The 25,373-nt window shown below is 40.9% G+C and overlaps 2 protein-coding genes across 2 annotated transcripts; both read left to right on the top strand.

Moving 5' to 3' along the window:
- The first annotated feature begins 9,211 nt into the window (after nt 1-9,211).
- On the top strand, nt 9,212-12,721 carry LOC138964947 (probable palmitoyltransferase ZDHHC24). Its single transcript, XM_070337026.1, has 2 exons — nt 9,212-9,285; nt 10,572-12,721. Exon 2 carries the CDS (start codon nt 10,591-10,593, stop codon nt 11,449-11,451), a length of 861 nt encoding a protein of 286 aa, XP_070193127.1. The 5' UTR covers nt 9,212-9,285; nt 10,572-10,590; the 3' UTR covers nt 11,452-12,721.
- Nucleotides 12,722-16,164: 3,443 nt separating this feature from the next.
- LOC138964948 (probable palmitoyltransferase ZDHHC24) lies at nt 16,165-17,042 on the top strand. The gene has a single exon (XM_070337028.1). The coding sequence runs from the start codon at nt 16,171-16,173 to the stop codon at nt 17,020-17,022; it is 852 nt and encodes a 283-aa protein (XP_070193129.1). The 5' UTR covers nt 16,165-16,170; the 3' UTR covers nt 17,023-17,042.
- The last annotated feature ends 8,331 nt before the right edge of the window (nt 17,043-25,373 follow it).

The raw sequence follows: 25,373 nt of genomic DNA, 5'->3' as shown, positions 1-25,373 counted from the left end.
CTTCCTGAAAAATGGCATTGCGTTCAGTTTCATTCTGTGAGTTCGACAGCTACTTGACTAAATGTTGTGTTTTCGCCTTACGCGACTTGTTTATAAGTCACTTCAATAACTACCAATAAAACTAGTTTATTCCATGTATTCTCCAAGTTTAATTTTAGTGCCGCACATTTGTTTGTTTGTTTGCTTAACGCCCAGCCGACCACGAAGGGCCATATCAGGGCGGTGCTGCTTTGACATATAACGTGCGCCACACACAAGACAGAAGTCGCAGCACAGGCTTCATGTCTCACCCAGTCACATTATTCTGACACCGGACCAACCAGTCCTAGCACTAACCCCATAATGCCAGACGCCAGGCGGAGCAGCCACTAGATTGCCAATTTTAAAGTCTTAGGTATGACCCGGCCGGGGTTCGAACCCACGACCTCCCGATCACGGGGCGGACGCCTTACCACTAGGCCAACCGTGCCGGTCAGTGCTGCACATTGTGTTCTGATGAAATGAACAGTGTTGGGAGGTTTGATACGTGCATTGCTGCATGCTTGCAAGTCAAGTAACAACCCAATACTGCGTTCCTTGAGAAAAAAGCAAATGTACGGTCTATAGGGCATGAGATCAAGGGCTGTGCGTTTTATCAAATTAGAACTGAAAAGAAAAAATATTCGATTATCGAGCGTAAATACCTGATTTCAATGAGTTATTTATCAATGCTGTCAATCTTTTTTTCTATTGTTTTTCATTTTGGACACGTCAACAGGGGGCCAAGACCTACTGTCATTCTATTTTTCGTTCTCAGGGGCAGACTACAGCCTTAAACTTGACCCTCGTGAGAATAGAGGGCTCTAGTATCCGGTTCGTGAAAAATAGTCAAAACTGTCTGAGATTCTAAATTGTAAACATTACCATAAACAATCTGAAGTAAGCAAAAGTATTATTATTCATCTCTTTTGTTAATTTTGACAAACTCATCAATTACGCAGATGAGGACCTATATAAGCTAAACATTAGACAATCCATAAAAGATTTGTTTGTTTGCTTAACGCCCAGCCGACCACGAAGGGCCATATCAGGGCGGTGCTGCTTTGACATTTAACGTGCGCCACACACAAGACAGAAGTCGCAACACAGGCTTCATGTCTCACCCATTCACATTATTCTGACACCGGACCAACCAGTCCTAGCACTAACCCCATAATGCCAGACGCCAGGCGGAGCAGCCACTAGATTGCCAATTTTAAAGTCTTAGGTATGACCCGGCCGGGGTTCGAACCCACGACCTCCCGATCACGGAGCGGACGCCTTACCACTAGGCCAACCGTGCCGGTATTCCATTAAAGATCACCTTTGAACGGTTCTTAGCCTGAAGCTTGAAAGATTGTCGTGATACCGGGATTTGCCAAATATTAAACACACATTGCAATGGGAGACTAGGTCCAAGGCACTGTAAAGAGTGTTACAGGGACAATGGTGGAAAAATCAAAACTGTTATTGATTTAAATCACAAGTGACTAAGGACAGATCGACCAAAGATGCGATTTAGATCAGCCAATTAATTTACAACCTCTAACGATAAATTAAGAAGCATGCTTCACAAGTGGTTTTTTGTTTGTTTGTTTGCTTAACGCCCAGCCGACCACGAAGGGCCATATCAGGGCGGTGCTGCTTTGACATATAACGTGCGCCACACACAAGACAGAAGTCGCAGCACAGGCTTCACGTCTCACCCAGTCACATTATTCTGCCACCGGACCAACCAGTCCTAGCACTAACCCCATAATGCCGGACGCCAGGCGGAGCAGCCACTAGATTGCCAATTTTAAAGTCTTAGGTATGACCCGGCCGGGGTTCAAACCCACGACCTCCCACTCACTGGGCAGACGCCTTACCACTAGGCCACCGTGTTGCGGTTAACGATAAATTAAGAAGCATGCTTCACAAGTGGTAAAGTCAGTTATGCTGGTCAAACGTATCAACAGTATCTACATTCAATCTTTTTAACATAAGGGCATTTCCACATGGCCATTGGTTAAAGGTACGTTAAAAAAACACCCACGTAGCAACATAAAGGAAACAACCAAATCACAAGTGTCATGTTTTTGCTTCCTAAAGTGTCGTTCTTTTAACATCAGACCTTTTTCTAATAACTACAACATACTACAGAATACAAATCTTCAAAACCAATGACACAACGCTTAATATTCATCAGCAATCAGGTATACATCATATGATGTTAAAGCACTCATTGTGAAATAATAACAAACTACTATATTATACTGTGCTAGGGCAACAGAAGTTCTAACCTTTCTTCATTTAAAAAAAAACATTTTTCTATTCTTTCTTCATTTCCTTTTTTGCTTCGTTCAGTGTCTGTATTCACTCCATTTTGTCCTACCCGAGACACTGAAGCTGGCTGAAGTCTTTGCCTGTCTGTGTTCACTTCCATTTGTTCTACAAGATTCATTAAGGCAGGCTGAAGTCTTTGCCTGTCTGTGTTCACTTCCATTTGTTCTACAAGATTCATTAAGGCAGGCTGAAGTCTTTGCCTGTCTGTGTTCACTTCCATTTGTTCTACAAGAGCCACTGAGGCTGACTGAAGTCCTTTGTTCAACCACTAGAGTCGCTCGGCAGGCTGATTATATGTAGCAGTCCTTGTCTGATTGTCTTCTCTTTTGGTTCAACTGGATTTGCACAGGTTGGGAGCAATCCTTGTGATCTTCCTCAACCAGACTGCTGAGCTCATCTGGGCTGGCCAAGCTTCAGATGAAAATCTAAGCACACTATCTGAAGACAAAAGAAAAACAGAATCAGTGCAAAGTTCTAAAACTTAACTACATTGCATTCACTCCCAGACTTGTTCCCAATTACTCCGCCAGTCAAACCACTAATCTAAGAAATAACAAAAAGGATCCAAACTTGAACTTCCCTTTTCTCGGCAAATTAAGTAGTTGCTAACTAATTTGCCTTGGTACTGCCGATGAGCAGATGTGGCTGGCTGCAGAGCTAGTCCGTCCGTCTGTCTCTAAGTGATTTTCCTCAACCAGACTGCTTGGCTCATCTGGGCTTGCCCTGTTTAAGATGAACATCTGAGCACAACAATCTGCAGACAAAATAATAACAGAATGAGTGCAAAGTCCTGGTGAACATATGATTAACAAACATGTCTATCTACTTAACTAACTAAACCAACTAAACTAACTTAACTACATTGCATTCACTCCCAGCCTTGGTACTGTCGATGAGCAGATGTGGCTGGCTGCAGAGCTAGTCCGTCCGTCTGTCTCCAAGTTTGTTTGTTTGTTTACTTAACGCCCAGCCGACCACGAAGGGCCATGTCAGGGCGGTGCTGCTTTGACATTTAACGTGCGCCACACACAAGACAGAAGTCGCAGCACAGGCTTCATGTCTCACCCAGTCACATTATTCTGACACCGGACCAACCAGTCCTAGAACTAACCCCATAATGCCAGACGCCAGGCGGAGCAGCCACTAGATTGCCAATTTTAAAATCTTAGGCCGGGGTTCGAACCCACGACCTCCCGATCACGGGGCGGACGCCTTACCACTAGGCCAACCGTGCCGGTCTGTCTCCAAGTGATTTTCCTCAACCAGACTGCTTAGCTCATCTAGGCTTGCCCTGCTCAAGATAAAAATCTAAGCACACCAATCTGCAGACAAAAGAAAAACAGAATGAGTGCAAAGCCCTGGTGAACATATGATTAACAAACATTTCTATCTACTTAATTAACTAACTAAACTAACTTAACTACATTGCATTCACTCCCAGCCTTGGTACTGCCGATGAGCAGATGATGTGGCTGGCTGCAGAGCTAGTCTGTCCGTCTGTCTCCAAGTGATTTTCCTCAACCTGACTGCTTGGCTCATCTGGGCTTGCCCTGCGATGAACATCTAAGCACAACACTCTGCAGACAAAAGAAAAACAGAATGAGTGCAAAGTCCTGGTGAACATGTGATTAAAAAACATATCTATCAAGCTAACTCAAATCTAACTACATGGCATTCAATCACACACTCGTTCCTAATTACTCCGCCAGTCAAACCACTAATGTTAACAAAAATATCCAAACTTGTACTTCCCTTCACTCGGCAAATGAGGTAATCGCTAACTAATTTGCCTTGTAACTGCAGATAAGCAATGTTTAAGCAATGATTTTTCCGAGATGCCTAGTATTTATCATCATTCCTAACCCTTAAACATAGTAAATGTTATTTCATTTTTTGAGCGATTTCAGTCGTCTTTGTTTTCTTTTAGGGGGGCAGTTAATTGTACCCCTTTTATTTTGAACCAGTAAGATAAGCAGCTGAAAGCACCCGCCGGGAAAAAAAAGGTTTGATACGGAAGACCTTAAAGACAGGAGTGAATTCATTGAAAAGATAGGACGGGCTTTTGAGACAGAAATGAACACATGGAAAAACTACGGCAAGCTATAAAGACAGGAGTGAACGCATGGAATAGCTAGGGCGGGCTATTAAGACAGGAGTTGAACACATTAGAAAAATAGGACGTCCTATAAAGATAGGACTAGGTACACGGATAATTAGGGTAGGTTAAAAGACGGGAGTGAACGCATGAAAACACGAAGGCAAGCTATGAAGACAAGATTGAGCACATGGAAAAAGACAGGGTGGGCTATGAAGACAGCTGTGAGCACACGCAAAATGAACTTCGGGTGGGCTATAAAGACAGGAGTGAACACATGAAAGGGCTAGGGGTGTGTAAGCGGGGCGGGTGTGTGTGTGTGGTGTGTGTGTGGTGTGTGGTGTGTGGTGTGTGTGGCTATGAAGACATGATAGAACACACGTACGGAACAGAGCTGCCTCGGACTATAAAGACAAGAGTGAACGCATGGAGAGAAAAAACAACAAACTTTACAGACAGGAGTGATCACATCAAAAGCTAGAGGGAGCTATAAAGACAGGAATCAATACACGAACCGTAACTCTGGCAGGCTATGGAGACATGCAGGTGTGAAAACACATAAAAGAGACGCCTGACGGATAGCAACAGATCGAAAGAGTATTGGGAATCGTGTACATGCCTTCAATTCAGACGCCCAATACTGAGAAATGGAGTCGGGAGGACGACATTACAGCCAGTCATGGCGACAGCCATCAACACAGATGCAGCGTGAAACTGAGCTGAACATATCAAAAGCCGTGTACGTTTATTTTGCAGTGAACTTCAAATATGATAGTTTTGAAACAAATTTAAAATAAACTGTGAGAAACAACCATACAAGCAAAAAGAAAAACGCTCAAAATAACACAAACATTTTGCAGTGAACTACGAAGATAGTTTTGAATCAAACAACCACAACAAACCTACAGGCAAAAAGAAAAAAAAAAACACACACACAAACGCACAAAACGTTGAAATAACAAAAACCACGGATAATTAGGGTAAGTTTAAAAGACGGGAGTGAACGCATGAAAACATGCAAAATAAACTTCGGGTGGGCTATAAAGACAGGAGTGAACACATGAAAGGTGTGAAAGCACAGAAAAGCGACGGATAGCAACAGGTTGACAGAATAGTGGGAATCGTGTACATGCCTTCCTGGAGGACGACATTACAGCCAGTCACGGCGATAGCCATCAACACAGATGCAGCGTGAAAGCTGAAAATAGCAAAATATGTGAGTTTTTTTTTTTTTACAATGTGTCACGCACACATGCTTACGCACACATGCCACCATTCATACTAGGTGCAGACCTAGTCAAACACAAATGACATACACTAAATGTATTCACAAATTGAGGTCTAACGAATGACGTCTCACAACGTGCGTGGTCGTCCTTGGCGGTCAAGAAAGCCGCCGCGATCATTGCGCAGACGACACTTCTAGACCGCCAATATTTTTTGTGCGCATCACGTGCTCCACATAAATCGGCCGGAAACGAAGCAATTGGGAAACCTGGATACTAAAAAATATGATTAACTCAATCTCCTGGCCCAAACACACACACACACACAAGTACTAATCAAACACAATCAAGACTTCGACCGAAGATGGTGGACGTCCAAAACACAGTTACTAGCACAACACAGCGTCACGTGAAGCCTCAGAAAGTTCCGTCCAACGACGAGATGATGTTACGAACACAGAAGTCATCCAACGACGAGTTGTATCCTTAGCGGATTATGACTATTCAGTTATTCTGCAGAAAAGTATCCTTTGCGGATTATGACTTTATTCAGTTATTCTGCAGAAAAACAGAAATGCTGGAGAAAAACTGTTTCTGCAGCATTTCTGCATAATGTCATCTTTTGCGAGAGCAACGGTTTTTTTCTGCAGTAAAACAGTTTTACTGCAGTAAAATTGAAATCAAGAATGCTGCAGTAAAACGGTGATGTTTTACTGGAGAAAAACTGTTTACACTTTTTCTTCAGCATTTTGGCATTATTTAGTTATTCTGCAGAAAAACAGAAATGCTGGAGAAAAACTGTCTTTTCTGCAGCATTTCTGCATAATGTCATCTTTCGCCGAAGCAACGGGTTTTTCTGGAGCAAAACATTTTACTGCAGTAAAATTGAAATCAAGAATGCTGCAGTAAAACGGTGCTGTTGTTTTACTGCAGAAAACCTGTTTATACTTTTTCTGCAGCATTTTGTACTGGCTCATGTTGGAGCACGCGAGCCCCCCCTCTGTCGAGAGATTGACTCATCCAGAATTACCAATAGTTGTGCGTGACACGAATGTATTTTGAAGTTGAATATAATGCCCTTATGCTACACGCCTTCTGATTGGTACACTGCGGAACAAACTATTATACTATCCCAGGGGGCGACGAATACAAACGCTACTTTACAAGGTCGTTCGTTTTTCTCCAGAAAAACTGCCGCAGACTATTCTGAAGAAAAAATTAATCGCAATAATGCTGCAGAAAACCAAGTAAACATTATGCTTCAGAAAAACTGTTTTACTGCAGTAAAAAACGTTGCTTCGGCGAAAGATGACATTATGCAGAAATGCTGCAAAAAAGACAGTTTTTCTCCAGCATTTCGGTTTTTCTCCAGAATAACTGAATAATGTCATAATCCGCCAAGAGCCAGTACAAAATGCTGCAGAAAAAATGTAAACAGGTTTTCTGCAGTAAAACAACAGCACCGTTTTACTGCAGCATTCTTGATTTCAATTTTACTGCAGTAAAATGTTTTGCTGCAGAAAAAAAACGCTGCTTCGGCGAAAGATGACATTATGCAGAAATGATGCAGAAAAGACAGTTTTTCTCCAGCATTTGTCTTTCGAATAAAGTCATAATCCGCTAAGGATAGAAAAGACAAATGCTGGAGAAAAACCGTAAACAATATATTATTTAGACGTATTTTACATTATTTATAAACAATCAGCAATGTAGCTAAATAAATCATTATTTACGTAAACAATGAATTATTTACGTAAACAATGAATTGTTTAGGTAAATAATGAATGGTTTACGTAAACAAAAAATTATTTAGAATTGTTTTACATTGTTTATAAACAATTACTTATTTAGCACATGAGCTTCTAAATAATGATTATTTAGCTAAAACTGGTGAAAAAAACATGAAAAAGTATCCAAATAATTATTTGACAAACGGAATGCCATAGTGGAACTCACAGAATGAAACTGAACGCACTGCATTTTTTCACAATGACCGTAGTCCGCCGCAAGTGCAAAAGGCAGTGAAAGTGACGAGCCTGTTCAGCGCGGTAGCGGTTGCGCTGTGCTGCATAGCACGCTTTACTGTACCTCTCTTCGTTTTAACTTTCTGAGCGTGTTTTTAATCCAAACATATCATATCTATATGTTTTTGGAATCAGGAACCGACAAGAAATAAGATGAAATTATTTTTAAAACGATTTCGGAAATTTATTTTAATCATAATTTTTATATTTTTAATTTTCAGAGCTTGTTTTTAATCCGAATATAACATATTTATATGTGTTTGGAATCAGAACATGATGAAAAATAAAATAAAAGTAATTTTGGATCGTTTAATAAAAAAATAATTTTAATTACAATTTTCAGATTTTTAATGACCAAAGTCATTAATTAATTTTTAAGCCTCCATGCTGAAATGCAATACCGAAGTCCGGCCTTCGTCGAAGATTGCTTGGCCAAAATTTCAATCAATTTGATTGAAAAATGAGGGTGTGACAGTGCCGCCTCAACTTTTTCAAAAAGCCGGATATGACGTCATAAAATAAATTAATCGACAAAATTAAAAAAACGTCTGGGGATATCATACCCAGAAACTTTCATGTAAAATGTCATAAAGATTGGTCCAGTAGTTTAGTCTGAATCGCTCTACACACACACACACGCACAGACAGACAGACACACACACACACACACACACACACACACACACACACACACACACACACACACACACATACACCACGACCCTCGTCTCGATTCCCCGGCCCCCTCTACGTTAAAACATTTAGTCAAAACTTGACTAAATGTAAAAAGGGAAAATAACCATTCACCTGCGCCATGTTATAAGATCCGTGCACCTTGCTTCGCACTAAAAAAAACAGGCAACAGTAATTTGTCATTAAAGCTGAAGAATACGTACAATATCGACAGCCCATTCTGTCCGACGACCAGTGACACAATGCACTTCAAAGATGACAGTTTTGAAACAAACAAACAAACAAACAAACACAAACAAACAAAAAGAAAAACGCTCAAAATAACGAAAATATTTTGCAGTGAACTTCGAAAATAGTCAGTTTGAAACAAACAACCACAAAAACAAACCTACAGGCAAAAGAAAACACACGCACATAACGTTCAAACAACAAAAACCATAAATTATGAGGTCAGTCTGTTGGTGAGGCAGCCGGGTAGGGCACGGTACGATGCTGTCAAGGTGGCTCAACTGATAAAGAGAGAAATGGGGAAGGGGAAAGGTTACTCGTAGCGACTGTTAACACCTGAAACAGAGCGAGATGGGGAGACAGAGACAGAGACAGAGACTCCGAGACAAAGACGGAGAGAGACAAAAACACAGAGAGACTCACAGAGACAGAAACTTGACAGAGACAGAGACGGAGAGACAGAGTGAGACAGCGAGAGACCGTGACACACACACACACTCACACACACACACGTGTGAAACGATCCCACCGCGGACATCAAGAGAAACTTGGTAAACAAAGGGAAACAACTCCTGCTTATAAATCCAAGAGAAGGTCACTCACATTCACATTCCGGTTTGAAAAGCGTCGTTGGCAGCGGTTTTATTTCTTGCATCCCAAATCTGCTCGTTCTCACGTAAGTGGTAGCTACGTAGTTTTCTTTTGTGTGTGTGTGTGCAAGTGCGCATACCTAGGAGGGGGTAGTTTATTCTGTTATTACACTTTAGCAGCAAATCGTCCTACATGCATCGTGGAAGTCGGAAATAAAATCGAGAAGCAAGGGTCCATGTCAAAACACGATCAAATTTCGAACGTTTTTCAATTAAACTGACCCTTTATAGTGCCAATCTACTGCTAGGACACACGCAGAACTCAATCAATTAACAATAACAATGATATGTCAAACATCATTCAGTGTATACAACTATGCAAAGGATTTAACGCCTAATTAAGAAGCCGCTTATATGTTACGGAATGGTATGTGTCCAAGTTGAAGTGGAAGATCGATGATTTTATCCCATGCAGGGATGGCCAAATCGTCCGCCTGGCCGCCAGGGGCGAGTACAAAAATCCGCCGGGCTAAGTAGAAACCGCCGGGCTGGCCAGTGAAAATTCTGGTCAAGTGCAAAACTGTTGGTTGTACTATATCGGGTTTCAAAGTCATATAAACACTGCAGATGAGCAACTTGCATGAATAATATTGCAAAATAGCAAAACAAGGCCTGGGAAAGCCTTCATCGCTGACCACATTTTAGTTGTTTGTCATATACCACCGCTATTTTAACCCTCAGGCTGGTTGTCGCGACATATGTCGCGCTACTTTACTTATACCGTCACCTGGTTTTCACGACATGTCGCGCTTTTGGCTCAGTCTGTTTGGTCGGTTCCGATTACCTCCCATGGATGCGAAAACCTATATGACCGTTTTTCTTTATTTTTCTCTCTGTTAATTCACCAGTGGCTATGTTACATGTGTTACAGAATTGCACCAGTGTAAGGGTTAAGTGTGCAAAGAAATCTGACAGTCATAATTTACGTGATTTGGTATACCAGGCCAGTGAAATTTCTGGCGGGCTAGTGACTTTCATGAAGTTACTCGCCTGGCAGGCGAGTTATTGCTTTTAGATTTGGCCATCCGTGCCATGTAAAAGCCTGGTCACATTTGAGATAGTGAGCAGAATATTACTTTCTTTCTGTGATTAGGTGTAATACAATTAGTTTAGAAAGCTAAGATGAATACATGTGTAGGTTTGTGTCAAATCAGTGAAGTGTACAGCTAGAAATCTTGCATCTTACATTCATGATGCGTTTTGTTTGGTTGTGAAACACTTGGGTCTGTAGAAGTCATGCACTTGCATTTGTGGTCTCATTCAGATTCCTAAACATGTCACAATTTCTCATGCTGTTATTTTGTTTGTGCAGATCTGAGTGCAGAGCAGAGATGCAAACAATCATGTTAACACTGCAATCAGCTGCGCACAGATGGCTTCACAAAACAGTGCTGGGAGACCAGATCTCCATGTGCGTCTTCTTCTTTGGTGGATTCTTTCTCTTGTGGTATGAACTATGTCACATAGCTTCTAATTTCCACACAGAGTGGACAGTCAACTACACCTTGAACGTTGTGCTAGCCATTTTTGTTGCTGTCAACATCTACAGTAACTGGCTGATGGTGTTTTTGACAGACGTTGCAGGGAAGGAGATTGTCTTCCCCACAGGCTCTGCCCCTGAGGGCTGGTACTACTGTGACGGCTGTGTCGCTAACCGCCCACCCAGGGCACACCACTGCCCGCTGTGCAAAGTCTGTATCCTCAAACACGATCACCACTGCTGGTTTGCAGGCTCGTGCATCGGCTATGCCAACCATCGCTACTTCTTCGCCTTGGTCATCCACATGACCGTGGCGGCCATCTACTGCAATATCTACAACTGGAGCTTTGTGTGGAGCGTGAAGGGAGACATCTCGTTTTTCAACATCGTATCCTTCCTACTCCCCCACGTGGCAGCCGTCATGGGCCAAGAGACGTGGTACTCCTTCTTCATCACCACACTCTCCATGGTCGGCTTTGCCCTGGCAGTCATCTTCAGCTGGTTGCTGCAGATTCAGGTGGTTCAGATCCTCCACGGCCAGACGAGGTACGAGAGAAAGAAGGGGATCACACAGTATGACCAAGGGGTGTGGGCCAACCTGGAGGAGGTTCTGGGTCATCACAAGTTTCTGGTGCTTCTCTGTCCCTGGCTGCCATCACGTCTGCCTGGTGACGGTGTCAGGTTCTACTCGCAACAACAGAAAGCAAACTGAGCCAGTTATTTATGGTTTTACACCTGACGTACTTATAATTATAGTTGATGGTTCAGGGCGGGGATGTAGCTCAGTCGGTAGCGTGCTGGATTTGTATCCAGTTGGCCGCTGTCAGCGTGAGTTCATCCCCACGTTCGGCGAGAGATTTATTTCTCAGAGTCAACTTTGTGTGCAGACTCTCCTCGGTGTCCGAACACCCCCGTGTGTACACGCAAGCACAAGACCAAGTGCGCACGAAAAAGATCCTGTAATCCATGTCAGAGTTCGGTGGGTTATAGAAACACGAAAATGCCCAGCATGCTTCCTCCGAAAACGGCGTATGGCTGCCTAAATGGCGGGGTAAAAAATGGTCATACACGTAAAATTCCACTCGTGCAAAAAACACGAGTGTACATGGGAGTTTCAGCCCACGAACGCAGAAGAAGAAGAAGTTGATGGTTCACATTTGTGTTGCAAAATCAGTTCCTCCTTCAAGTTTACTTGATGCTGCACAAAATTCCATTCATGTTAATTGTGTGTATGTATAGTAGTTTTTTAAATTTTTACCGCAGGGGAATGCTATAGTCCAGCAGTTTTAGGTTAAAGCAAAGTGAAAAGAACGTTTTAGATATAAAACATTTAAAAAAAGGAGGACAGTGGAAAAAATGGGAAAAGGAAACGCTCGTTAACTTCCATTAAAAAAGAGCTCCAAAAGAAATCTTCCAGATTATTTACAGAAAGCTGGAAAACAAAACTATTGCTGCCATAACTTGCATAATACATCAGTAGCAGCATTTGTGTTTCATTCAGGATTTAGATCATATGAATCAAAGTGAATCTCATGATCATTCTTGGTGTCTTTGTGCCTTTCTGAGAACGTTTGTACGTGTATGCAATTTAATTGCTTATTATATGATTTGCTTAATATTGAGATTTTACACACCTTGGTCCAGGTAATCAGAAAAGTGATATACTGTAGCTCAGGTAGAAAACTATCGCACAGCGGCGGTTGCAATGTTATGCATCAAGCTTTGATGTCATTATGTCAGACTCAGAGTTTAATTTATTTCTCCATGGCATTGTATTGATAGGCTAGCATTTCATGCCAGGTGTGTAGTGCCTGAAACAGTGAGAGACAGAGATAGTGACAGTCACTGAGTCAGGGATGGCCAAATCTCAAAATTTCAAGAAAGTTACTAGCCCGCCAGAAATTTTGCTGGCCCAGTACATACCACAGTTGCTTCTTCTGCAGTGTTCATATGGCTTTGAAACTCGATATTACAACCAAAAGTGTTGCATTGGACCTGAATTTTCACTGGCCAGCCGGGCGTTTTGCCAGGCGGTTTCTACTAGCCCTGCAGAATTTGTACTCGCCCCTGGTGATCGAGCGGACGATTTGGCCATCCCTGACAAAGGTCTACTTGTTTTGAATCTTTGATCCTTGTCAGTTGTGTTTAAAATAGCGAACAAAACATTACTGCTCAAATGTAGTTGGATTGCAATTGCAAAGAATATTTATTGGCATCTTTGATTAAACTTTGTAAAGTACAAACATGTTTTTATCTAAATCCATTTTTGCAAAATGGTACTGTACCTGTACATGTAGCAGATATGTTAACTATGCAGCTCTATATCCAATGCATTGCAGTGATAGATTGATCTTGTATGCAGGTGTCCAGTGTGTGTGTGTGTGTGTGTGTGTGTGTGTGTGTGTGTGTGTGTGTGTGTGTGTGAGAGAGAGAGAGAAAGAAAAAGAGAGAGAAAGAGTAAGTTAGTATTATGTGTCGTTTGTAAAGCCAACGAACTGCCTTTTTGAAAATCTATTCTTGCAAATCACTTAACTGTACACGCCTCACTGAACAACTCATGTGTTCTTCAATTCTTCTTGCAAGTGTACAGTTTTAGTCTGGTTTACTTTGATCACACAGTATCATTATTTCAATGCTGTAAACCTGACGATGTGTTCCACGTTCCTATCCATATTCACAGGTACACCTCGAGTCCAAAAGGTATGCATCACTTTGTGCACAAATATCTGCAGTAGGATTTTAGGAACTGAACTGTCCATTGATTTCAGGTGTGTGCTAGCTGTTGAATTCTATTACATTGGTGACTCTATTTTTCTCTCTACCTAGTTTGACTTACAAATTTATGTCAAGTCGTTATGTTTATTAACTTGCAATTTTTCCACTCAATGCAAGAAATATTGATTCTACGTGATCACTTGTAAGATGTTTTATGTTTTTTTGGTGCTACTTCTCTTGGCAATGACGTTTAAATGCATAATTCATTTTGAAAATAAAGATCAGTGTCACTTGCATCAGTGAATGATGGTATGCAAACATGGTAATGAGAGAGAGAGAGAGAGAGAGAGAGAGAGAGAGAGAGAGAGAGAGAGAGAGAGAGAGAGAGAATTGACAATGAAAATTCTTTATTCAACAAGGGTAATAGAGTATAAACAGTGATCTGCTTTTTTTTACATCTGGCCCTCGCCCTAACGAGGGACTAGTGTAAAATAGCTAAGGAAAAAACAAGTAAAGAAAACAAGAGAGAGAGAACAGTAAATGTGCTGACTGTTTACATTTAAATACATGTACAAAGATACATAAAAGACTGACTAACCAAACATTTTACTCTCACGAGCTTTACACCCCCCCCCCCCCCCCCCCACACACACACAGACTCAATCAATGCAAAGAGAGCAAAAAAGGCTGAAAACAACAGTGAGACCCAACACACACACACACACACACACACACACACACACACACACACACACACACACATCTCGATAGATATAATAATCTGATTTATACTGTCATTTGATTGAACTCAGCGAAGGTCTAGTTAGACTAAGGCATGCACAATATTGGTGTTTACTAAAAGATTGACAAAGAATGAAAGATTGGATGAAACAGTCTGAATAAAATTATAAGCACACAAAATATTAAACCAAGCCCTGTACACACACACACACACCGTCAAAATCAGGCTGTGGGAAGGAAAGTAATGCTCGAGTTCCGGCATAAACAGTTTTCGTTTTCTTCGTTTTCTTTGATGTATAACAGACAAAGACACACACACACAAAACACAGCGGACTAAGTGATCTATCATTAATCATGATTATTTGAGAGCAGACAGTCTAAGGGAAACTACTCCTTCATCGTTATGTTGAGCGCAAAGTAAGAATCCGTGGCAGATTTGGAATAATCGGGATTTCCCGAAACCTCATTTGATTTCCAACAAAGCGCCGCATTTCCGGAAACGAGCTGCCTCGTTCTAGAAATGGCAACCCTTCGACTGGCACAAAAAAAGTATACCCTTTTCACAGGTCATGAATAGGGTATATGAAAAAGCAAGGTCTTATACAGGGGAAGTCTTGAATTTGGGGGGGGGGGGGGGGGGGTACAGGCTGTGTAACAATTCTCTCAGTGACACTCAGCGCATGCAGCTAGCTAGTGATTTTTTTTTCTCAGAGTAGAGTGTTAGTTTGTTACAACAGGCTGAAATCATCTTTAATTTGAATCAACATTTTGCAACAATCAATCACATCAATATAGCGCACAGACTTGCACATCACGTTTTAAGAGCCTAGATTACCATGCAGTGACAAGAGCCTACTCAGTAAAGGGACGTAATGCTGTCTCTGCAGCCCAGAGAGACTGTGTGAGTTTAATATATATATAATCAGTTGAGACTGAGTAAAGAATTATTACAATCGATAGTTAACAGTGAAAAGTAATAGCGGAACACTCTTGTTGTGTTTTTATTGTTGTAAAATGTAAGATCTGAAATGTTAAAAATAACGTAAAATTGGTGCGTTTTGGTCGAGTGGGATGGGTCGTTGAACTGTGTTGTTACAGCCCGCCGAAGTTATCAAAAGCGTTTTTGCTTTTTGTAATTCGGTTGGTTTGGTGCGTTATACAATGCATCTGCTCAGTTTTTCAAGACTAAGCATTGATCACTTTAAAACACAAGGATCATCATAGGCCATCATGACTTGAATCATTTTACATCGCATTCTAAGAAAGAGCAGAATTCTCACTATGCGCGCGGTACATTTCTAGAATCGCGTAGCGCAAAGTTGGAATTCCTACAATGGTGGCCATTGTTGGAATTCCAACAAAGCGCAGGTCATTTCCGGAAAAGCGCCGATGACGAGATGGGTCGCAACAGTTACAAGGAGAGGTAACTCGCAATGACATTTCCGGTCAGGAAAGCGTCGCTGGTTGCACACTTTCATTTTGCGGTCGACAACTTGGTACACCTATTTTGTTCCGTTCGGTAGAAGCATTGTTATTGCTAAGAAAACGGTTCTATTACAGAGTAGTTAAAGTCTTATATTGCATATATATCAATAGACAGAGAACATATATGCAGCAGTAATCATGTTGCGTTTGATCAAGTTTTGTAAAACAAGATAACAATAAAAATGTACTCCCTAAACATGAAGATCAGGTTCAAACCTTTACATTTGGCAATATGAACCCGAGTGATCTAAAGTTTCCTGTTAATTACGTCGACATTCTTGCAGAAAATACCCTCAAATGCAACAGACATGCGTCAAGCTTTAGTTGTTAAATTTTCTTATTGAGACAAAACAGAACTTTCAGTTTTTGAAATCATTGCCGATAAATAAAATGATTTGATTAGAATGCTTACAAGGTTGGTGCTTTTTTTGGTTTAAAAGTGGTTGTATCCTCTTTCTGCAGATCTGAGCAACCCATCCAGAGCAATCCATGATGTTGGCACTGAAGTCAGCTTTTCATCACTGGCGCCACAAGAGAGCTCTTGGAGACCAGATCTCCATGAGTATTTTCTTCTTTGGCGGAATCTTCCTCATCTGGTATGAGCTGATCCACATCCCATCTTTCTACCACACAGAATGGTCGCTCGCGTACACCCTGCACCTTCTCCTCTTCATTTTCCTTGCTGTCAACATCTACGGTAACTGGTTGATGGTGTTTCTGACCGACGTCACAGGGAAAGGGATGGTGTACCCCACAGGTTCTTTACCCCATGGCTGGCACTTCTGCGATGAATGCGGCGCCAACCGACCTCCGAGATCCCACCACTGCCGCCTGTGCAGAGCCTGCGTCTTGAAGCACGACCACCACTGCTGGTTCCCAGGCACGTGCATCGGCTATGACAACCACCGCTACTTTTTGGCTCTGTGTGTTTACATCACCGTTGCGGCCTTCTATGGCAACATCTACAACTGGAGCTTTGTGTGGAGCGTGAAAGGGGAATACACTCTCCTCAACCTGCTCTCACTGATTTTTCCCCTGTTGACTGTAGCGCTTGGCCACGAGACATGGTACACCTTCTGCATCACTACCCTAACCATGTTCGGAATCGCTCTGATGAACATCTTCACCTGGGTGCTGGTGCTTCAGGTGCTTCAAATCCTCCACGGGCAGACCAGGTATGAGAGAACTCAGAGAATTACAAAGTATGACCGAGGGTTGTGGGCCAACCTAGAGGAGGTCCTCGGTTATCGCAAGTTCCTTGTGCTGCTCTGCCCTTGGCTTAGGTCAAGCCTGCCCGGCGATGGCGTCAGTTTTCACTCACATGGGCAGAAAGCAAGCTGAGGTTTACCCACAATTGTAACTGTAAACAAGTCGCGTAAGGCGAAAATACAATATTTAGTCAAGTAGCTGTCGAACTCACAGAATGAAACTGAACGCAACGCAACGCAGCAAGACCGTATACTCGTAGCATCGTCACTCCACCGCCCGTGGCAAAGGCAGTGCACGTGGAATTGACAAGAAGAGCGGGGTATTCGTTGCGCTGAGAAGGATAGCACGCTAGCTTTTCTGTACCTCTCTTCGTTTTAACTTTCTGAGCGTGTTTTTAATCCAAACATATCATATCTATATATTTTTGGAATCAGGAACCGACAAGGAATAAGATGAAAGTGTTTTTAAATTGATTTCGAAAAAAAAATTTTGATAATAATTTTTATATATTTAATTTTCAGAGCTTGTTTTTAATCCGAATATAACATATTTATATGTTTTTGGAATCAGCAAATGATGGAGAATAAGATAAACGTAAATTTGGATCGTTTTATAAATTTTTATTTTTTTTTTACAATTTTCAGATTTTTAATGACCAAAGTCATTAATTAATTTTTAAGCCACCAAGCTGAAATGCAATACCGAACCCCGGGCTTCGTCGAAGAGTACTTGACCAAAATTTCAACCAATTTGGTTGAAAAATGAGGGCGTGACAGTGCCGCCTCAACTTTCACGAAAAGCCGGATATGACGTCATCAAAGACATTTATCAAAAAAATTAAAAAAACGTTCGGGGATTTCATACCCAGGAACTCTCATGTCAAATTTCATAAAGATCGGTCCAGTAGTTTAGTCTGAATCGCTCTACACACACACACACACGCACGCACACACACACACGCACGCACATACACCACGACCCTCGTTTCGATTCCCCCTCGATGTTAAAATATTTAGTCAAAACTTGACTAAATATAAAAAGGGCTGACCTTGATGGGGTCAGGACACTCTGCCTCCCACTACGAGGCAGTGAAAAAAGCATACATGTGTGATACGATCAGCCATCAAAGCCTGGGCGCATACAGTAACCTTTATTCAGGGGACACAAGTCCGATATTAAAACAATGAGGTTATCATACTTGCTTTGGATTTGTGATGACTCAGACATACCTTACACAGTGTATTCTACTATTCTAGAACGGGTCTTCAGCCTATCCCCTCTTCCGTTAAATGTGGAAACTTACTTTTTGCTACAACTGTGTGTCCCCCACTTTCAAAGTACACTGTCTTCATTCAGAATCCTGAAACTATGTGATTTTCTAGTCACGTTTGACTCTGACATTTTTTGGGAACAGCCTCGTGAAACCAAGCATAGCATATACATATCCGACATGATGGTACAGCTCAGGTGCTTTTATTTTAGTTCAAAAATTATTGTAAACTGGTTTATATTTATGAGCTTATATTTAAAAACTCTGTCTCAGCGAGATCCAGTACAGGGTGACAGCCTCAAGACTCCCTTTAATTGCTGCTTTACCTCATACTGTATTGTCTGAGGTTGGTTTTTGTATGCAAAGCCTCTCAGAAAATCCAACAGGTAAAAATCTAGAGGGCTAAAATCAGGTTAGTTTCTTTATTTGGTGTTTAACATCGTTTTCAAACACGAAGGTTATATCGCGACGGGATCAGGTTAGTGTGGCAACCACTCAGTGCCAAACCTTTTGAGTCAATCCCGTAATTTTGAATACATTTCGGATAGAGCATTAAAGTTAGACCATTTTTAACAAGCAAACTTGAAACTATGTGCAATTATTATCCCAAATCTCAAGCCAATGTAAAAGTATTTCGCTAAACACATTTAGAAATTAATCGCATTTTAGTTGGTGGCTTTTTTTTGGAGTAACCCTACACATGAAAACAGGTTTTAATAAATGGGAAATATGATGAGTTTATCATGTGAATAGTCAGTTCCATTGTGCAGAGACAGTTGAGTGTTGCTGTATACTTTACGTTATGATTCATGATCATTCTTTTGTGTTCATGACAACAAAAAGGGGTATTCTCAGGTCGTTCAATCAGGTGCATAACTTTTTATTGTATCTAGAATGATGACACATCGATCATGATATAAAACTACTACATGTACCTACTTTATTGTTTTGATGACTCAGGTAGATACAGAGGTTGTATGCAGCAGCTCAGCTTAATGATAGGTGCTGGAGTGTGTGAGAGAGAGAGAGAGAGAGACTCAGAGAGAGAGAGAGACAGAGACACAGAGAGAGAGAAATCAAATCAAATCAAATCAAATCAAATCAAAATTTTTTAAATTTTTTTGAGGGTTGTGGCATAAGCAATACAACAAGCTTTTTTTCAACCAGCCCTCGCCCAGAGAGGGGACTAATCTAATCACATATTTACACGGACATTCACGTAGAAAAAAGGTAAAGAAAAACAACAACATATGAATATTTACACATTACATATTATGCACAAATATTAAGCGTCATATAGGTCACGTAGTGAAAACAATGCTGAATACACATGCATGAGTAAATGTGTTATCAAAACTGTGAGTGTTTTTTGTGTGGATATGATGAACACTGATGCTTTGGACAAATGAAAATAAAACTAAACAAAGTCTTCCATCACTGTGACTTATCCGTTATCGTAATTTAACATTGAATACAGTGAAAGGTGTTTTTTGAAAGTATTGAGACTCATTGGGACTCTCAAAAATTCCGAGAGAGAATTCCACAGGACGCTACCAGAATAGGCTAAACTTGACTTGAAGAGATCTATCCTTGGAATTGGGACGTTACACTTTCGGTTTGGTTTGAATTGAAAGTTTGGAACGAAAGTATGTGGTGCACGGCTGGAAAGTATTTTGTTAAGGAGCACGCCTTCATTTAATTTAAATCTTTCTCTTAATGGGAGAATCTTAAGTTTCTTTTAATCATCAAATACAAGACTGGATTGTTTCAGTAAAAGGAGAGAGAGAGAGAGAGAGAGAGAGAGAGAGAAAGAGAGAGGGAGAGGGAGGGAGGGAGGGAGGGAGGGAGAAAGGGAGGGAGGGAGGGAGGGAGGGAGGGAGGGAGGGAGGGAGGGAGGGAGGGAGGGAGGGAGGGAGGGAGGGAGGGAGGGAGAGAGAGAGAGAGAGAGAGAGAGAGAGAGAGAGAGAGAGAGAGAGAGAGAGAGAAAAAATCTGTCCCCTCATGCCATAGTTTACATCGTTGTTGGGTGGTTTTGTTTTTTTAACTTTGTTCTCATCCTGCAGAGAAATGCTATTATTTCAGTCTATGGGTGTGTGTATGTTTTCGTGTTACATTTATATATGTTACAGTCAAATCGGGAAATCAGGTATTTCACGAGAATGCCTGAAAGTTTAGGCATTCACGGTAAATACCTGGTTTGATCAGGCAAATCCGGAAATGACTGAAATGGTTTAGGCACTATCGGTGATTGACTGAAATAGGCTGCCAGGCATTATCGGAGAATGCCTACCGCTCACAATCTGTGTTTCTGGTGAGAGTCAGAAAGCATTTCAGCACAGAAGCCTACTATAAAACTTTGAATGGCTGGGGTCGTAATTGGTTTCATGCCTCTTTTCCATCAGGAAGGTATTGCTGTCCAGCCATCAACTGCCTGTGCCGGGCCAATGCTGTCAGTGTGGAATCTATTCTGTATTCTCTCTCTCTCTCTCTCCTATCTCTTTCTCTCTCTTGATTTTAAGGCATTCAATTAAAGAACATAATGATGTTATCATTTTAATGTTTAATTCTAAAAACTAAAATGTACATTAAAACAGAACTTTCTGTCAACAGTTCATTTGTTTCCACAAGTCAAGGATTGGTGACACCGACTGTTGCACTTCAGTTTTGCTTTGAAGCATTTGCACCGATTGTTCTGGCATTTCTTTGCACCCGAACAGTTGCACTTGACGTATCCTTGTCCTCCGCTTTGGGAGCCCAGGATGACGGCCGCGCGAAGACTTACGTGCTTAACACAGTTCATTTCACTCAAATACAACAGTTTTTGTGGACACAGTTCGAAATCGTTTCTGGCGTAGGCTCCTTTTAAAATCCCATTCTTGGTCACCAGTGTGTAGTTGTCATTTTCACTCCTGTCAAGAATCACCCCCAGGATATTCCGCGGGTCTCCACGGCCTCTATCCACCAGTGGAATGGGTATAGCGACGTTATCACCTCTCTGTCCATGACCGAGATCCAAGCGACTCCGCTTCACCATTCTTTCTGCTTGCTGGAGCTGACATACCCTGCTAGCTTGTCTGTGGTGCTGAAATTGTTTATATGCCGGTCTGTCAAGCAATGCCACACTGTCATCAGTCACCAACTCCTCAATACTGAGGTTTGCATTTCCAGGGTGGATGTTGGCAAAATCAAGAGATCACTATTTTATTATCTGTGTCTGCGCTTGTGTGCGTGTGCGTGTGTGTGTGTGTGTGTTAGAGAGAAGTGATAAAGTTTCATACCTGATTCAAAATCAAGAGATCACTATTTTATTATCTGTGTTTGCGCGTGTGTGTGTGTGTGTGTGTGTGTGTGTGTGTGTGTGTGTGTGTGTGTGTGTGTGTGTGTTAGAGAGAAGTGATACAATTTCATACCTGATTCAAAATCAAGAGATCACTATTTTATTATCTGTGTCTGCGCGTGTGTGCGTGTGTGTGTGTGTGTGTGTGTGTATGTTAGAGAGAAGTGTGGGACAAAAGTATGGGACATGTGCGCAGAGAGAGACAGAGAGAGAGAGAGAAAGAGAGTCACAGAGAGAGAGATACATACATCGAGACAAACAGTGACAGAGAGAAGTGACAGAGAGAGACAGAGACAGACAGAAAGACAGGTTTGAGAGAGAGGGAGGAACGAGAGAGAGAGAGAGAGGAGTCTATTTACTTCGAAAACAGCTTGTACTGACGTGGAGTTTTCCGACTTCCGTTTTCGTTCATCTCTTCAAGTATTTGAAAATATTTGGACTTTGGCATCAAGTGTTTTCCAATTTTGGCGTACTTTTGAAAGGTTAACCGATTAAATCGGTCTTCTACCAATTCTGTTTCCTCCATTGCTACCCTCAACATTGAGAGCAACTTCACAATGGAACTAGCATTATACTGAAAGTGAACTCCAATCAATCCAAACTCAGCGAAAAGGGGGAGAAAAAAAAACCAAGTCGCGTAAGGCGAAAATACAACATTTAGTCAAGTAGCTGTCGAACTCACAGAATGAAACTGAACGCAATGCAACGCAGCAAGACCGTATACTCGTAGCACACACACACACACACACACACACACACACACACACACACACACACACACACACACACACACACACACACACACACACACACACACACACACACACACACATACACCACGACCCTCGTTTCGATTCCCCCTCGATGTTAAAATATTTAGTCAAAACTTGACTAAATATAAAAAGACAATGTGCTATACGAGAAACTCACAATAAATTCGTGCTCAAGGCCGGCTATGTAAAAACAAACTCCAATCACTCCGAACTTTACGAGAAAATCACAATAAATTCGTGCTCGTAGTCTTACACACGCGATAGTGTTACACTCGCGGTAGTGACCTGCACCCGTACAAAAAAAAACAAGTCGCGTAAGGCGAAAATACAATATTTAGTCAAGTAGCTGTCGAACTCACAGAATGAAACGCAATGCCATTTTACTCGTAGCATCGTCAGGCCACCGCTCATGGCAAAGGCAGTGAAATTGACAAGAAGAGCGGGGTAGTAGTTGCGCTAAGAAGGATAGCACGCTTTTCTGTACCTCTCTTTGTTTTAACTTTCTGAGCGTGTTTTTAATCCAAACATATCATATCTATATGTTTTTGGAATCAGGAACCGACAAGAAATAAGATGAAAGTGTTTTTAAATTGATTTGGACAATTTAATTTTGATAATAATTTTTATATATTTAATTTTCAGAGCTTGTTTTTAATCCGAATATAACATATTTATATGTTTTTGGAATCAGCAAATGATGGAGAATAAGATAAACGTAAATTTGGATCGTTTTATAAATTTTTATTTTTTTTTACAATTTTCAGATTTTTAATGACCAAAGTCATTAATTAATTTTTAAGCCACCAAGCTGAAATGCAATACCGAACCCCGGGCTTCGTCAAAGAGTACTTGACCAAAATTTCAACCAATTTGGTTGAAAAATGAGGGCGTGACAGTGCCGCCTCAACTTTCACGAAAGGCCGGATATGACGTCATCAAAGACATTTATCAAAAAAATGAAAAAAACGTTCGGGGATTTCATACCCAGGAACTCTCATGTCAAATTTCATAAAGATCGGTCCAGTAGTTTAGTCTGAATCGCTCTACACACACACACACACACACACACACACACACAGACACACGCACATACACCACGACCCTCGTTTCGATTCCCCCTCGATGTTAAAATATTTAGTCAAAACTTGACTAAATATAAAAACTGCAATCACTCCGAACTCAGTGAAATGGGGAAAACGATGAATAGACAATGTGCTGGAAGAGAAATTCATGCTCAAGGCAGGCGAGGTAAAAACAGACAAGGTATCAGAACAACCCGTTTTGCCTAACAGTCAGGCAAAACGGGAAATTTGCACAAGTAGGTTTTAGTCATTTCCTGATAGTGCCTAAAAAAATTCAGTCATTTCCGGAATTGCCTGATCAAACCAGGTATTTACCATGAATGCCTAAACTTTCAGACATTCTCGTGAAATACCTGATTTCCCGATTTGACTGTAACATATACATACAGAAAAACGCTTGAATCACCATTTTTCAATTACCCAAGCATTGTGACCTTTTTTTTAGGCAAATGTATATGAAATAGTTCTGATTTTCGTTTGCAATAACTCGGAGTGAATTTTGCTAAGTTTTTTTCAACACGGATGTCTCAAACAATTGTGATACATGTATATATATATATATTGCTAGATCAGTCTTTTACACAAAAATGGTTGTCATCATATTTGTCTCTCAATTAAATTGCATAATTTCTCAAAAGTAGAGTTCCTTGGCACAGTCTGCATCACCAGTGTATACATGCCATTTTTTAATTATTCAAATGTGATGTGTGTATTTTTAAAACAACAACAAAACGTTGACAGCTTCCAGTTTTCATTGACAGTGACAAAGTTACCAGTACATGTACTCTCTTGTCTGAAGTCCAGTTTATTTCAAAGATAAGATTTATTTAAATTATACATCATATATATTCTAAATATGAAACGTTTTTGTCTTGCACAATTACACTGTGTCAACAGTGAATGCAGTCTTATGTGCAATGTTACTGCAGAATCTAACATGACAGTTTTGGCAAATTCAATTTACTTTGAAGAAAAAACAAAATGCTGTGAATTATATATTTTTTACTCATGAAAAATTATTGTTAGGTTCTTGGTTTTTCTTCAGCCGGCTTTGGGCAGAAAAATTTGTTTTCAAATTATACACATTTGAGGTGCTTCAGAGGTCATTTTTGTTTCTTTACCTATGGGCTATTTTAATTTTGACAGTATATGCTAAACCTCTTCATTTTATTGTCCTGCATTGTATTAGTAAAGTGAATAATCTGATAACTATATAGGTTTTGCCTTTGATGGGTGTGTGTGTGTGTAAATTTGTGTGAGAGAGAGAGAGAGAGAGAGAGAGAGAGAGAGAGAGAGAGAGAGAGAGAGAGAAATAGAGTGTGTGTTTGTGTGTTTGTATATGTGTGTGTGAGTGTGAATATGTAACATAATTTGTCCTTGTGCATAACAATAGACACTTTCTTTCTTTCTTTATTTGGTGCTTAACGTCGTTTTCAACCACGAAGGTTATATCGCGACAGGGAAAGGGGGGGAGATGGGATAGAGCCACTTGTTAATTGTTTCTTGTTCACAAAAGCACTCATCAAAAAATTGCTCCAGGGGCTTGCAACGTAGTACAATATATTACCTTACTGGGAGAATGCAAGTTTCCAGTACAAAGGACTTGACATAACACTTGACACAGAGGTGTTGAAAGGCCAAACATATACAATGCGTCTCGCAAAATAAAAGCACCAAATCAGAAACATGATTAAAGTATTTGTACAGTTAAACTCGCCGCCAGAGAAATGAATATAATATGTATGCCAAAGTTGTGTGAGTCAGGTTGTAATATAAGGGAAACAACTCCTTCACAAAATCACATTGAGAAGAGAAAATGAGCGGTTATCTCCCGTACTCCATAAACTTGACCTTGTTTTCGCACTATTCCGTATTATCGGCACATAAAACCGAAGCGAGCTTTTTGCTTTGAGAACAGTATCTGTCGAGATAAATAAATAAATAGATAAATAAACAAAGAAGAATAAACAAGATATAAATAAATCAATCAAATACAGGGGCGGACGAGGGGGGGGGGGGGG

Source organism: Littorina saxatilis, linkage group LG4, assembly GCF_037325665.1.
Source record: "Littorina saxatilis isolate snail1 linkage group LG4, US_GU_Lsax_2.0, whole genome shotgun sequence".
Lineage (NCBI taxonomy): Eukaryota > Metazoa > Mollusca > Gastropoda > Littorinimorpha > Littorinidae > Littorina > Littorina saxatilis.
Note: the sequence above shows the minus strand (reverse complement) of the source record. Positions and strands in the feature narration are given on the sequence as shown.

What these genes read in the sequence shown, in the direction of transcription:
- LOC138964947 (XM_070337026.1), top strand. Translation starts at nt 10,591, where the DNA reads ATGCAAACAATCATGTTAACACTGCAATCAGCTGCGCACAGATGGCTT.
- LOC138964948 (XM_070337028.1), top strand. Translation starts at nt 16,171, where the DNA reads ATGATGTTGGCACTGAAGTCAGCTTTTCATCACTGGCGCCACAAGAGA.